Here is a 15,928-nt window from a genome sequence, read left to right on the forward strand (position 1 = left end):
GGAATATATCCGTACTGATTTGCAAAGTGGCTGTACGAGTTGGCACTTCCACCAGCAGTGGAGGAGTGTCCCCCTTTCTCCACATCCTCTCCAGCATAAACTGTCCTTGGTGTTTTTGGATGTTTATACTGTTAATGCACCTTTTTTTTCTCTCAAATATATAAATGCTTTAAAGTTAAGGGTACCCTTTTTTCCTCTGAAGTTTAGCTACATTTAGGCTTGTTAATACTTTGAAAATCTAATGAAAGTATACAGTAGCTATTTATAATAACTGACATTTTGCAACGATGTACATAAAGAATTTGTCTGTATTTCAGGATAAATGTTAGCCAGAGAGCTAAAGACTTAGTTTAGTTCACTGTTATACCATCCTTGTTACATTTTTAGTACATTTTTAGATTTTTTTCAGTGTGTGTGTGTGTGTGTGTGTGTGTGTGTGTGTGTTCTACATATTAGATACCACTTCCAAGTCACAAAGAATTTGAAGCTAAGTGCAACAAGAGTTCCATCATGAAAGTCAGAATGAGACTTGGCCTACACCTTAGCTGAAATGACCTCATAGGTGTTTCCCATTTTGTCTGAAAAACATTAGCTGTTCAGATAGCCATCCACATATGTCCTGCTTGCTCCCTGGGAAGTTAGTGTCCCTTTCTCTCTTCCATCTTCAGAGGATACGGGAAGCATTTGTGTACCCAGTACTGCAAGGATGATCACCCAAGACAAGCAATGAGGCATCCCAGCCACCACTATGAGCCCATTCTGTGGCTCAAGCATCTATGCCCCCCTCTTCCTGCAGGTGCCGTTCTCCCCAGTACAAGAGTGCTTTGATAGCTGTGCATTAGGAACAGTCATCATCACATCAATCAGCCTACATTATAGGAAAGGACATCTTTATTTGGACTTGGTGAAGTAATGCTTTTTTGTTTTGAATGAGGAAAATGTGGCTATGAAGCTCTTTCCTGGATTTGTCGCTTATTGAGCGTGATGCAATCTGTATCATACTCACAACATTCTTTTCATGAATATTCAAGAGTTCTGTACACGTAACTCAAAAAATCTTATGAATATTCAAGAGTATTATTGTACATGCGACTCTTTTCCAGAACTGGCCTACAATCTTATAAATACAAATAAAAAGGAGGGACTACAAAAAGAAAATTTAAAAATTAAAATGGCATCAAGGAAAAAGAAAATTCCATATCAAAATTACATAATCAAGTAGACAAAACAAAGAAAATGTATTAGCGAGAAAAATATGAAACATTTTAAGCAATTTTTGAGGGGAAATTGCCAATATGACCTACATATAACAATAATGACGCTAGAAAACATATGTTAATGGTAGTTAAATAAAATTACATTAATTATGTGAGACAGTCCATATATAGATTTATTAGTTTAATATTTAAATTAAAATTCAGGTTCAACATAACTACCTACCCTTTAAATAACTTTCCTCTCCTTGGTCACTTGTTTACATTTGAAATTACACTCCATCACTATCCTTACACATCTTTATTTGTCAGGCTACAGATTGCTCAGTGTTAGAACTGCTTATTGCTCTTGCACAGAATCCCAGTTCTCTTCCCAGTACCCATGTCAATGGACTCACAACTGCCTATGACCCCAGCTCCAGAGGACCCAACATTCTCTTCTGGATTCTAAAATTTAAAAAGGGTTGGAGAGATGGCTCAGCCATTAAAATCTAAGCTCACAACTAAAAATGAAATTAAAAAAATTAAAGTCATATTACTATCATTGCTATTACTCTTATTTTTTGAGCCTAAAACACAAAGGCAGGAAAGTCTATTTGCATTCTGTTTAGAAGTGCGTATTTAATGGGTGCCACTGCTATAAGACCGCCATGCCTAACCTAATTACATTTGGTACATCCCACCTCCAACCATACCTTCAGCAAGCAGGCCACTCCTTATCAGCCATCATTTATGTCATACTAGCCTCAAGAACAAATGACATAAGATCATACCCATTGAATTTTGCTCCAGACCTGTCATTGAATTACATATAGTGCTTATATGTGATAACAAGTTTAAAAAATTAACCATTTTTAAAAGCTAATAATTTAATATTTAATATAAAACCAAAGATTCTTCTTGCAATCTACTTTGTCCTGGATATATTTTAGTACAGCCTCGAGTTTGGTGTTCCATTTGAAGGCTATAATTAATAAACTATTTTTCTCTTCTTTTTATTTTTTCTCTCTTTTTTCTAAATATCCCTGGTAGGTACAAAGCACAAAACAATGCTAGAAGCCCGCAATGGAAGTGGGACTATCAAGGCCTTTCCTCGGGCAGGAATGAAGGGCAAAGGACCGGTTAACAAGGGAAACACAGGCCTCCAAAACAAAACATTTCACTGTGAAATATGTGACGTGCACGTCAACTCGGAAACACAACTCAAACAGGTACCATAAAACTGAAAGCCAAAAGGGCCGCCAGCGAGAGGTCTATGTATGTTCCTGTTCTTCTCATGTCTCTCTCTTCCACTCATCCTCCTTCCCTTCAGTCCACTCACCAATCCATAATTCATCCTTGTACCCATCTATCTTACACATAAAATTATCCATATAACCACTCATCAATTTACCCATTCATCTAAGTCGTTACCCAGCCACTCATTGATCAGTTCATTCATCCACCCAGTCATCTACCTGTCCTTCCACTCATCCAAACACCCATTCATTCACCAGTCCACCCAACTACCTCTCCATCCACCCATCAGTACATCCATTCATCCACTCGCACCCTCATTTTTCTTTCATTCACTGTTTTCATTTTAGCTGTTGAAGGAATATTAAGATGCAGTGGTTAACAAATGAAACATGTTGGAAGTTGTTTACAGTGAATTTGTCTATTTCTTGTGTGGGCACTTTGGGAAGAGAAGGGATATTAGCACCTTTCTCTACTGACCTTTCCACTCAAAGCTGTTAGTTTTCTTTAAAGACCAATACACAATGTTCTAATTTTACTTATTTAGATATTTTTAAACTACAGCTAATTTCATACTGTGGTGTTCCTTTATTGCATGTCCTTTCATTGTAAGTATTTGTTGTACTGTATTTCTAATTCCTACAGCCACCTGCTGATGCAATGACTAACAATGGACACTCATTTGTGCTCCAAATAGCCTACTAAAGAAAGCAATGGTACATTTACAGCTGAAGGTTCAGCCTTCATATTCTGTTGTGGTTTGTGGATGGATGTTATTTTGTACCTTAGTTATTTATTTTTAGAATTTAAGGGGTTGACATTTGGCTGCACAAATATGAGGATAAATATTAGTATGGAAATTCATTCATGCCTGCCTGGGCATGTTTGTTTATTTGCACATAAAATTCCTTCAGACACCCTTTCCTCTGTAAATACTTTTTGGAGATGTGTGCTGTGATAAGGCAAAAGCAGAGCAGAAAAAAATTGTTCTTTTTATTAAAAATACATTAAAATGAACAGTGTGAAAGGCTCTCAAATGCAAAGGCAGAACTGTACTCTGCTCTTTCTTTTTGTCTTTGTGAAACATGCATGAAGTAAGCATTATCTTCCTGCAGGTAAAAACAATATTTGTGGAAGTGTTTTACGCGTGTTTTTGAAGCTGACATTTTGATTGCTTTTAATAGCACATTAGCAGTCGAAGGCACAAAGACAGAGCTGCTGGGAAGCCCCCCAAACCAAAATACAGTCCCTACAACAAACTACAGAAGGCAGCAAACCCATTGGGGGTAAGTAATACTTTTGCTTCTAAAAGAGAATGGGATGTTGTTTACGCCCCCACAGTCTGCTTTAGAGGTACTTGGGGTGGAGGCTATCAGTTAGTATACTGAAGAATCTAGTAACAGGTGAGTTTCTGGTTCAGCTTGCCCTCCACCATGGAATGTGGAGTCACATGATTTGTTCCAGTGTTTGCCATCTTTCACCTCAGCTGGTCTGTCTAGTTAAGCTGAGATTTGTCCCTGAGAACAGGACTCGAGAGAAGTGAGGCTTTTGAGCTGAGTGAATGATCACCTAGAACGTGGTCTTGATGTTACTGCACACATGAAGAAAAGGCATCAGCGATAGTCAAGTCCTTAAATTCCTCTGTTAAAGTGTTCGTTAAATTTTGTCTGGGCATGTTTGTAATTTTGTACCCTCCAAAATTTGTTATTTTAAAAACGGTAACTTGAGGGTATGGTTTAGTTGTTGTGTAATGCTGCCTGGAAGGATGTTTAGGTACCTAGAGAAATAGGTCCTAGAACGTGCTCTCATAATACATCAAATATGCTTTCTAGAGTAAAAAGCGTGGTGGTGTAACTAATGTCATTTTACAGATAAGTATTTGTGGCATTCCATTTGCTGAGTGTGTATAGATTAGCACAACCTTATTCTGTGCTTTTCCTTAAGAGGGCGGCCTCCTGTGCAGTTAAAATTTTCAACTAAAATGCAAGAAAATGTTGAGTTAATCTCTGGAGGATACTTAAGCATGCTTGGTGGGCTTATGGTCGTTATCTTCAGCCTTTCCAAGAGATCAATTGTACTCTGTTTTAATTTGTCATTTCACTGGCACTTACTGGGTATTCACTACTATGGCCTACCATTTTGGATTTCAACTGCAAACTCTAAAACTTTTCTTCTTGATCCTTTTCAAACTTCTTTTCTTTGCAGGTAAAATTAGTATTTTCAAAAGAACCTTCGAAGCCGCTGACTCCCAGAATTCTCCCAAATCCACTGGCAGCTGCAGCAGCTGCAGCAGCTGTGGCAGTGAATTCCCCCTTCAGTCTTCGAACTGCTCCAGCGGCCACCCTCTTCCAGACATCTGCCCTTCCTCCAGCCCTCCTTCGGCCAGCTCCTGGACCCATTCGGACCACCCACACTCCTGTGCTCTTTGCTCCTTACTGAACTCCGAACAGGAGGTGTTGTACTGCAATAATTTTTAAGACAACAAAATGAAACTAAAATCAAACAAAAAGAGAACTATGCAGTGTTTATTTATAGTTTAAAGTGTATCTGAAGAGCCAGGACTTTTGATAGTAAAATGAAATGATTACTTAAAAAAAAAAAAAAAGAAGCGCGGATGTAGGGCTGGGGGGAGGGGAGGGAAGGCGTGGCATTTTCTTCAAATTAAAGCATTCTTCTTGAACACTGATTGTTTTAGAACTTATCTCCAGCACTGACTCATAGTGGTATCTAGAACTTCAAAAGTCTGTGACTGTGCTTTTTTGGGCACCTGTTACCCCTGCATTGTCTTTCCTGCTTTCTAAAACAATTATACATTGTCTAAGGGCATTAACTGGTTCCAATGTATATATAATAATTTACTCTATAGATTATAATAATATATATATATATATATAAAAGAAAAAAAGCAACAAAAACAAAAGCAACACTGTGAATAGTAGTGCTCTTGCTGGTCCTCTGGCTATGACAGCAGTTATTGGGTATGTATCCAAACAAAAATAGATACAGTAGATGTCTTGTCAAACAATAGTGCTGTGTCTCAATCTTTGCCATTAGGTTTTAAAGAACAAAAGGTAGAATGAACAGCTATTTCATACCTATAATCAGTAAACAAACAATCAAAAAACATCAGATGGTATCCTGGAAGGCTACATGGTCAGCACCCCTGTCCTGTATGCTTAGAGGTGAAGAGGTACCAAGAAGGACACTGCATCATCAAATACTAGTTTCCCACTTGGAACAGGGATTGCTGGAGAATGTGAAGTGTATCTGAAATGGCAATGTATCTGAAAACCAATCAACCCATGTATCATGGGCAAGTAGTAAGAAATCAGTTTAAGTGTTTTACTCTAAACCCGAGGAGCTGTCAGAATCTCAGATGATGATGTAATATGAGAACAGATCTATAAAAGCAGAGAAAACTAGTCATGTGTAATAACCCTTTATGTTATCCTTGTAGAGGCATAGCAAAAGGTTTTGCTTTAAATAGGAATGTCTGAAGACAGACATAAGCATGAGCTAAGGCTGTGTTGTTATCTTTTTCTGACTGATGGGACATAAACCTCTAACATACTTGTAAATGTTAGTGCTGTCAAGAAAAATTAATCTGAGTTCATTGCACACCAATGATAGGACATCAAAAAAGTATATTAGCAAGGTCCCCTAGACCATCATTTCTCTAGTGGCATTGTGAGATAAGAACTGCCTTTGATTATTTATCACAGAGCTGAAAGTAGTTGATGTTTTATCTTTAAAAAAGATTTATCAGGGGAATATATATATATGTATGTATATATATATGAATGTATGTATGTATATTGTATATATGTTAGAAAGATTAAGAAAATAACTTATAAAAAGAAAATCTATATGAGATAATTCTATAACCATTCAGTGTTACATGTTATCATTAAATTGGTAACAAATGGCATGAAATAGCTGTGCCTTTAATTTGTGATGAAGGCAGTATGCTTTTTCCCATTGAAAGTTAGCTTGCCCCTATACATATGATGGGGCTGGATGCAGACAGATAATTGCATTCAAAAATGATGACCTTCGACAAGAGAACAAGACAAAACATGTACACATCAGCCTTCTGTGACTTAGGATTGAAAATAAAAAATATTTTTGAAAAGGTTTTTTAAAAACTATTTAAAACTATAGGGATGGAATGAGTGTGGCCTTCCTGGAACTTCTTTTATCTCAATTGTAGTGACCTTCAGAGAGGAATAGAGAATTAAGGAGTCCCTGGAGACTTGTCATTTATATTTAAAGAATATGCATAGTGTGCATGGTGCTGACTGTTAAATGTGGTCTTTAGAGGACTTTCCCAGTGTCTAGTTGTAGAATTTGTCATGTAAGTGTATCTTTGAAGCAGCCGGCTGTGTATTCCTGTTATTTAACAAACAACCAAAACAACATTTTCAAAGAGGAAAGAAAAAGACAGATTGTAAAGGAAAACATATGGAGTAGAAGGAGAATGATAAGAAGCAAGTAGAATCATTCCATCAGTCTTTGGTACAAAGATCTTTTAGACATATCTGTCACTGAATGTGGTGATTTCTCAGTTGCAGTCTTTCTAAGCACCGCCCTCTTCTTTTAGCAAGTGTTTCCTTTGCTTATTTATTGGTTGCCTACAGATGGGACAAATTCAGCCAGGTGGATTTAGTTACCCGGAGTTTGTTACCATGTGACCAGCAGCTTCAAGTTGTGTTGCAACTTAATTTTTCTATTTGATTGTTCACTGTATTCACTGCATCTTGGTCTTTCCACCTGATGAGGCCACTTGTGCTTACTATCAATGCAATTTCATTATAATATATTTCTGTTGTTCCTCCCATTTTCACCAAAGCGAAGGAACCAGTCTGCAAGAAGTCAGGACCCATGGATCACATGGAGTCCTGGGTCACAAGGCATTAATAACTTTAATGGTTTGCTTGGAACAAACAAATCAGCCATATTTTCTTCATCAGCCATATGAGAACACTCAGAAAAACCTGGACCCCGTCTGCCTCACTTTGCGACGGAACCTCTTTTGTTTAAATGGTCTCTTAAATTGGAGTTTTAAGCATCAGTTGTCTTTTATTCACTACCTAATAAAGGATGAAGCCTAACCATTGAACCTCCAGTGGCTTCTCTGTGATTTCTTCCTCTGGCCCTATTTATTTATCTTGACTCAGCCAGCATCAAATATGGTACAGACTGCTACAAAGCGATAGTCTTTTTCTCTAGGAAATTTTCTTCAGAAATAAAGATTGACAATTCAGATACCTCAGCAATGGTACTATGAAAGTCCCCAAAGGTAGTCTGACTTCAGGGTTATACACCTTTTTCTGTGTGTCTTAACCAACACAGGTATGACAGGGTAAGTGCTTTTCATTTCATTGGAAACCATATAAATACAGTGCAAGGGCCAAAGAATGCAGAAGGCATTTGTGCCACTCTTCCAGAGGATTCAGGCAAGTGTAAACAGTGGTTGGGCTATGACTGTGTTTCTCTTCTGCAAAGACAGGTACAAACTTTGAAGAACAGTTGTTTCTCTCCCATAAGCAGGCAAAGTGGCTTTTAGCAAATTCTCTAGCCACTGCCTCATTGGCAAGGACTGCTATCTTTCTGCGCTGTTGGAACCTCTTACCATTGCAAAACATGCTATGTGACTAGAGACATAATTTTGTTAGCAAGGAAATAACTAGTGAAGATAATATAATGTTTATTTAGAATTTAGGAGAACAAGAAATAATAAAGCAAATATTTTTCAAATTTTAAAGAAAAATCATTTTCAAGAAAAGGTATGGGAGGGCTGGAAAGATAGCCCTGTGTTCATGTCACAGTATCTATACAATAGGACTAACAGCTGCCTATAAATCCACTTCCAGGGGAGCTAATGCTTCTGGCCTATAGGAGTATCTGTACTTCCATACACAATAACATGTGATTAAAAATAATAAAAATAAAATTTCTAAGAGGATAAGGTGGAAGTCACCGTGGGTATGTCTGTGTACATCTGCAAGCCACTGATCCAATAAGGTTTAGCAGTTTGCTCTACTTGCAGCTCAGGTTGGAGTATCATTGTGTCTGTGTCCACTCATGTTTCCCCATATCTGAAGAAGCCAGTTCCTGAGAACTGGGGATACAAGTCGGCTGGTAGACCTGTATGAACCACACCCAACATGCATAATCCTCTGGATTTGATTTCCAGGCCTGCACAAAACTGGGCATGGTGGCACATGCCTATCATACCATCCCTTGGGAAGCAGAGGCAAAAGGACCAGAAGTTCAAGGTATAAACAGCAAGTTAGAGGGAGTACATGGGGTACCATTTTCAAAAAAAGAAAATCAAATAGAAATCATACCAAGATCAGATCAGAAGTGGAAAGTGTAATGAAGTCTAAAGGGCTCTATTTCTGTATGTATGTTGATGTAGAGATGTATGTTTCTGTATGGGAGCATGGATGGCACTTATTAGTAACTATTTTTATATAAAGCATAAGTGTGACAGAGTGAGTGCAAAGGGAGTTAGAATCAGTTTATCTGGTGGTATAGGCCTTCAGGTTCTGCCACACAGAAGGCTGAGAAAGGAAAACTGTAAAGCTAAAGGCAGCCTTAGCAGCTTAGGTAGAATCAACTCAAAAAATAAAACTGAAGGGTCTGGAGAGATGGCTAAATGCCTTAGAGTGTCTGTTGCTCTTGCAGAGGACCTGCAACCAATGCCTAGCATCCACGCAAAGGCACACAATCATCCATAACATCAGTTGCCTGGTATCTGACACTCTCTTCTGGCCCCCAGCACTAGGCTTGCTCATGGTGTAAGCTGGCAATATATTCAAATGTATAAAATAATACAAATAAATCTTAGAGGGTAACAGTGTTTGCCATCAGGAAATCTCTTGGGACCCAAATGGTAGAAAGAGAAAACTAACTCCTTCACGTTTCACTTCCTGTACACACACACACACACACACACACACACACACACACACACACACACAGGTTGTTGTAGATTTTGTCTCTGAGCTCCAGGACTACTTCATATAGTTAAAATCTACCTTGTTTAAATTAATTAGAAAATACTGAGAGATTAAAGGCTTATCCAGCTTAATATTTCCACATTAAAACAGTATTTTTTGAATAATCTCTGAATTAAATTTGATTTTCTACAGTGAATAAAACAGCAACTCAGCTACTTATATTATCCCATACTGGTTGCATAGAGCCCAGTAAGGCTATATTGTAAGGCTAGATTGTATCAACTAGATTGTATGCCTCATCAATTAATAGTGGAGGAGTTGTTAACTGGCTTGATTTATATTCACTTATTGTAATCAAGCACATCATCATGTATGTGCTGTTTCTTTTGCTTTGCTGGGTTAACAAGACTCCAACAGAATCATTATTTAAGAACCTCATTCCCAAATGATGTGACAGACTTTGATGATCCCCCATGGAAGGCCTCACCCTCCCTGGGGAACAGAGGGGGATGGGATGACGGTGTGGTGGGGGACATGGGAGGATGGGAGGGAGAGAGAACTGGGATTGGTATGTAAAATAAGATTGTTTCTATTTAAAGAATAACAACAACAACAATAAAAAAGAACCTCATTCCTCTACTTAAGGCTTAACTAATTTTGCCTCAGTATTCAGTTTTAGCCAAGGACTATCTTGCCCATACGTTTTCTTGTATAGCTGAAAGTATTAGTTATTTCTTCCAGTCATGCCTGAACTGAGTCTTGACAGTAAACATTCTGTCTAGCAATTGCTGGTGCACATGATAAAGGGGGATATTTATTTCCAAAGCATCTCTTCTTGTTCTGTGTCCTTCAGTAAACAGAAAGGCTTCCATGCAGAGGTGAAATGGATCATTTATGTGGCAGGTCTCCATTGCCCACTTACTATGTCTGAGAATGACATTGCAGTTTACAGTGAAAGATGGATTTGCTGATGTGCTTTCCCTGTGTGGCCATCAAAATTGTTACTTCCGGGAGTAGATTAATAGCTTACCAGAATAACACATGATGATGTAGGTCACGTTCATTGCAAGGAAAAGCTCCTGTGTACTACAGAAGTCTATATGGGTCATGAGAGATCCCAGAGTTTAAGGAATAAAAGTTCAGGGTAGAAGAGAAGTGCTTAGAGGCATTTCCTTTTGAAAGGACAAAGAAATATCTTTAATAGGGAGATCTTCCTCCTTATATATTTCTTGGAAACTCATCCTTCCTAATGTCCAGGTTGACTCTACAAACTGCCAAATAAACTTGAAATTGATTTAATCTGATCATTGTTAGTTTGACCAAATTGACTCTTAATGATCTGTCACATTTACTAATAGTGTATAGAACAGGGCAAATTCTTTCCATGAATGACAAGCCACCTCTAAAGGCAATTTGTCAATATTTAGACTGAAATAATTGTGAGCTGACCCAAGTCTACAAGAATAAGAGTCCCAAACAGCTAGGTGTCAAGGGAGAGGACTGGAAATGAGAAACAGAGGAGGCAAGAAACGAAAAAGACAAAAGCAATAGCTAGGATCAGGAGGTGTGGCATAAATTAATGACTTAAGCCAAACAAGTGGGGGGGTGGGGAAGATTGGGAGGGAAGGGAGGGAAAGAGGGAGAAAGAACTGAGAGTAACGTGTAAATAGTTAAATAAAAATTTTAAAAAATGAGAAAGAAAAAAAAGAATTTCAGCATCATATACACTTGTAGGTTGAAAATGGCTAAGATCAATAGATAGCTAAATCAGACTATTTTGGCAAAGAGAACACAGGATACCTCAGATACAACTGCCTTAGGATTGATAACCACAGCCCAGAGGGAAGAATTACGTCTCCAGAATTCACAAGCTTGACTCCTCTGTGCCATGGGATCTGTCCTAGACCAACCTTGGCAAGTCTACTCTTGGAAAGGGACACAGAGCTAAAGTTCCCTTTATTCCTTTGTCATGGCCCTGAGAAAGTCTTGGATGGGTCTAGTTCATCACAATGTGTGAAAATATATTAAAAAATAAGTAAATGTATAATGATCAGTTCTAACAGTGCCCACCTACATACACACAATTTTTTAAAATGGGCCTCTCAGCAGGGCATTGGTGGGGCACGCCTTTAATCCCAGAGTCAGGTGGATCTCTGTGAGTTCCAGACCAGCCTGGTCTACTGAGCGAGTTCCAGGACAGGCTCCAAAACAATACAGAGAAACCCTGTCTCTAAAAACCAAAAAAAAAAAAAAAAAAGGGACTCTCAATGCTTTCCATAACTGTCATTTGTTTTAAAGTTATGGCAATCATTTTATTTTTAATGATTAGATTGGTTTTATGTTAAGAGACTGGAAAGATGGTTCAGCACTTACAAAAACTTGCTTTTTCTTTCAGATGACTGGGGCTCAGTTCTTAGCATGCACATTGTGGCTCATAATCATCTGTAGCTCCAGTTCCAAGGGACCCAATGCCCTCATCTGGCCTATGTGGAACACTTAATACATTTAGGCAAACACTCATTTACATAAAATTAAAATAAATAAGAAAAGTATAATTTTATAAGAACCATAATAGCTTTAAGGCACTGGAGGAATGAAAATTAGTGCTATGTGGGGGATCTGAGCTGTGTACCAAGGTCATCGTGCTAGCAATTGGTATTCTGTACTCTCACCATGTCCTTTCCTCGAACCTGGATATTAAACTATGAAGCTGAGCCCTAACCTAATCTCCATACCAAGCAGGGCACAGAACATGGATAAAGACAAATTATCAAAAAGAAAATATTTGGTAAGGACCAAGATAATATTAATGTCAAAATAATCTTTAAGTTTTAGAGTTATGAAGTAGAAATTCATTCAGAAATATTTTTCCATTTTTTAGGGTCTTGCTATGCAACCTGACTGACCTGGTACTTACTAGGTAGCCCAGGCTGGCCTTGAACTTGCCTCAACCCTTCTGCCTCTGCTTACAAAGTACTGTGATTATTGGTATGGGCCACCTCAGCTGACTGAGAAACATTACAGAGTTTTGAAGCTTTCATGCAGTTTGAAATTGTATTAAGCAAGCATATTGTGGGCTCTATTGCACCATGTTAATCCAACTGAAAAATCTATCATTGTATAATTATAACACAGGGTTCTCTGATTAGGGAAAGCACACATTGCAAAAAAGCCTTCCTTGAACTGAAATGAATCTACTATGTAGTTGAGTTCAAGTTACCAGAAATGGGGAAGAAACAGGGTTATTGAGATTATCAAATTTTTAATTTTAATCAAATAGTTAAAATGAATTTCAGTTGATAACATCTGATGTAAAATAAAATGTTATATTTTCATCAGTTTTGATATGTATTGTGTGGTAGAGAACTTTTGCGTGGTGAAGTACCTGGTGGGTAGCCAAAGGATCTGGACCCACTATAGAATATCAGAGAACAGTGGCCAGGTTTTCCTGGGATAATTCACTTCATAACATGACAATTCTTTTTGGACAAAATTTGAATAATGTTCATTGGTAACATGGACTGTGCAAAGAAGAAACTGAATTTAGTGGAAGTCCTTTGACACTAAAAATAGCTCCAAAATCAAATCTTAGTTCTATAAATTTGAAATTTTTTTAAAAAATGAAACTGGACAATGCTCAAATCCTTATATATTTGAAATGAATCAGGTCTCAGGCCAGACCTACACCGATGTTTTGGTATTAGGTACTTTGTTTTGTTCTGAAGAATCGATGGCATGTTTTTTAAAATTTCTTCCCGGGGACATGAATCTTCATGTTTAAAATACTGTTTTTTATTGAGAACTTTTTGGTAATATTTGCCACTTCTTTTCTCAGTGGAAAGCTCATTTGTCTAAGACCCAAAATCTGTTTTTTAAGTGGCATTTCTCTATAAATATCTAATTAATAGAAGTTAATTTTAAACTAACTCCTAAGAGATTCCAGGGGAAAATTTGTGACAGAGCTTGCAGTATAACACAGATTAGTTTGAAATGCATCACCCTCTTGTCTCAGTTCCCCAAATGAGTTCAGGAATTATGGACATGTGTCATCATGCCTGGCATGGAGGGAATGTATTGCCCAAATTATTACAAAATATTCAGTTCACACAAGACTACATGCTTGCTATTTTTATTTTAAAATTTCAAGGTTCATTTAACTTATTTTATGTATGTGCTTTACTTGCATGTGTGTGTGTGGGGGGGGGTATGTATGTGTGTGTGCTGTCCTCAGATGTCAGAAGAGGTTACTTTATTCACTGGAACTAGAATTAAGAATGGATATGAGCCAACATGTGGGTGCAGGGAACTGAACCCACGTTCTCTGCATGAGCAAAATTGTTTTTAATGATGTGTCAGCTTTCCAGCCCTTAAAATGCTTATTCTTAACAAAAGAGTTGCAGAAAACATATCAAAAAGGAGGAAATGCCAAGTACACCTATTTTCTGACCTGACAAGTTTGGGATTTTAGGTAGCAGATCTAAACATAGCTTAATATATATGCATTTAATGAGAACAAATTAAAGACAATAGTCTTTTCTTTAACAACCAAGCTGTTCTTATAAACTTTTACATTGAATAATCATTCTAAAATTGAATACTTTAGAAATGAAAAAAGAAGGGACTATGGTTTACATGTTTGCAATTCTGAAAAAATACTATAGAAAATATTCATGTGGTTTTTTAAATTTTCTTCTTTATGATCCCCTATGTTAGAAAATATAGTCATGGGCTTATTAGAGGTCTTAGCAGGTAAAACAGGTAACATGCTTACAAGGCAAGTCTGAAGATTTGAGTTCAATCCACAGAACCCACATAAAATTTTAAAGAGAAAATGACCTCCAAAAAAATTAAAAATGTCTTCTGACCTCACAGACACATATATAAGCTCCCCACTGACAAGTAAATAAATAAAAAGTAAATAAATAATATCTGAAAAAATTGAAAGACAATTTAATTAGGGGTCTGTCTATCCCTAGTACCTTGGCAAGGTTTTGCCTGATTCAATTTAATATGATACTTCAGATTGGCAAAGGCAGTAATGACTGAAGCTGCAGCTCCATGGTGGGGCATTTGGCTAGCAGCTGCACAGAAGGAGGTTTTCATGTATCCCTTGGCCATATCAAAGACTCCCTTCCCTGGTACTGAGCTTCCTTGCTATGTACTCATCTGCATACTGAAAACATGACTTGAGTAGGAAGGTTCCAAATGCTCAGGGTGCCATCCTGTATCACTTTATTGACCTGTACATCCACTATCAGTGACTCTGCTTTTCTGTCAAAGGAGGCTATGTAACCTTTCTCTGTGGTTCTAGATTTTCTTGAGGAGCCTGTGCACTTAAAATGGAGATTTTTTAAAAAATTTTTATATCATAATTATTAAATGATGATCATCTATGTTATTATTAAATTTATCTTACTTATAGATACATAAAACTGCATCATGGTTGACACTAGATTACTGCACTAAAAACTGGTAACCTAATCAGGAAATAAGCATACTGTGTTTCATGCCCATCTTTCTGTGAGGGCATGGGATGACACATTCCCATATGTCAATCAATGTCCCTACATGACACGTAGGTAGAGACCTCAAGTACCCGAAGCTTTGACCACTCATGTTTGCGCATGGTCACAGCTACTTGGGGGAGGCAGAGATAAAGGTTAAGGAAGGAGGGTCATGCTCTCTCTTGGGGCTGCGCTTGAGTCAGAGACCAGCAGAGCGCTGGCCTCAGTTCTCAGCTTCTCATGTAAGTGACTTCTCTCTCTCTAGTAAAGTATCATATGACTTCCCTTCCTGGTGTACTTGGTATGGCTCGGTAGCCATCATCAAGTAAGTCTCCCAAATATTAGTCTGACATGAAGTTGTCCATTTCATGTACAGAAATGTAAAGCACGATGCATTTCCTCTCATCTGTAGTCCTGAAGAAATGAATGATAACTTTTAATAGGGGTTATCCAAAGTTTTCCATTTTCGAAAAGATTCTAGCAGTCACTTTATTTATCAAAATCTCCCCTTACTTGAGCAGTTCTAGAAACATCCTCAAATTTTGCCTCCTTTCTGACAATAATCCACATTGCCCATAGATATGGACAATGGTTCTGGGGAAGTGGTACACTCATGTCTTTATCTTCTCTTAGTCCACAAAATGAAAATAGCTACTTATTTTCATGTTTCCAAAAGACAATCCACAGTAAAAATTCTCAATTTGAGAAGTGCTTTTCTTTCCTTAAGCTTCTTTGGAAGAAGAAAATTACAGGCATTTATATATTCTACATGGTCCAGACAACTCCTTTGAATGTCTTCCCATTAGAGCACAGAAAACCCACACAACACAGTCATTCCCAGACTGGGTAAAAGCTTTAGTGACTCACAAATGTGTCTCCTGGAAGTGTGCTGCATGCAGAAATGGCATAAAAGAGTTTGCTTTTATTTAGTTCTGGCCAGTACTTGATTCATTGACTTTTCTCTCTGCCTTCGTAGAACGACAAAAATCATTTTTTCATGTGTTTACTT

The 15,928-nt window shown here is 37.7% G+C and overlaps 1 protein-coding gene across 4 annotated transcripts in view; it reads left to right on the plus strand.

Moving 5' to 3' along the window:
* The window catches only part of Znf385d (zinc finger protein 385D), a 918,709-nt gene extending 911,140 nt beyond the window's left edge, over positions 1-7,569 (plus strand). For all 4 annotated transcript variants that reach the window (XM_040747650.1, XM_005080974.4, XM_040747651.1 and 1 more), the window contains 3 exons: positions 2,247-2,425; positions 3,635-3,736; positions 4,656-7,569. In XM_040747650.1, coding sequence (XP_040603584.1) covers positions 2,247-2,425; positions 3,635-3,736; positions 4,656-4,889 — 515 coding nt within the window. In that variant the 3' untranslated portion in view covers positions 4,890-7,569. The remainder of the gene's footprint in view (positions 1-2,246; positions 2,426-3,634; positions 3,737-4,655) is intronic.
* The last annotated feature ends 8,359 nt before the right edge of the window (positions 7,570-15,928 follow it).

Source organism: Mesocricetus auratus, unplaced genomic scaffold (genome assembly GCF_017639785.1).
Source record: "Mesocricetus auratus isolate SY011 unplaced genomic scaffold, BCM_Maur_2.0 Super-Scaffold_100006, whole genome shotgun sequence".
Taxonomy (NCBI): Eukaryota; Metazoa; Chordata; class Mammalia; order Rodentia; family Cricetidae; genus Mesocricetus; species Mesocricetus auratus.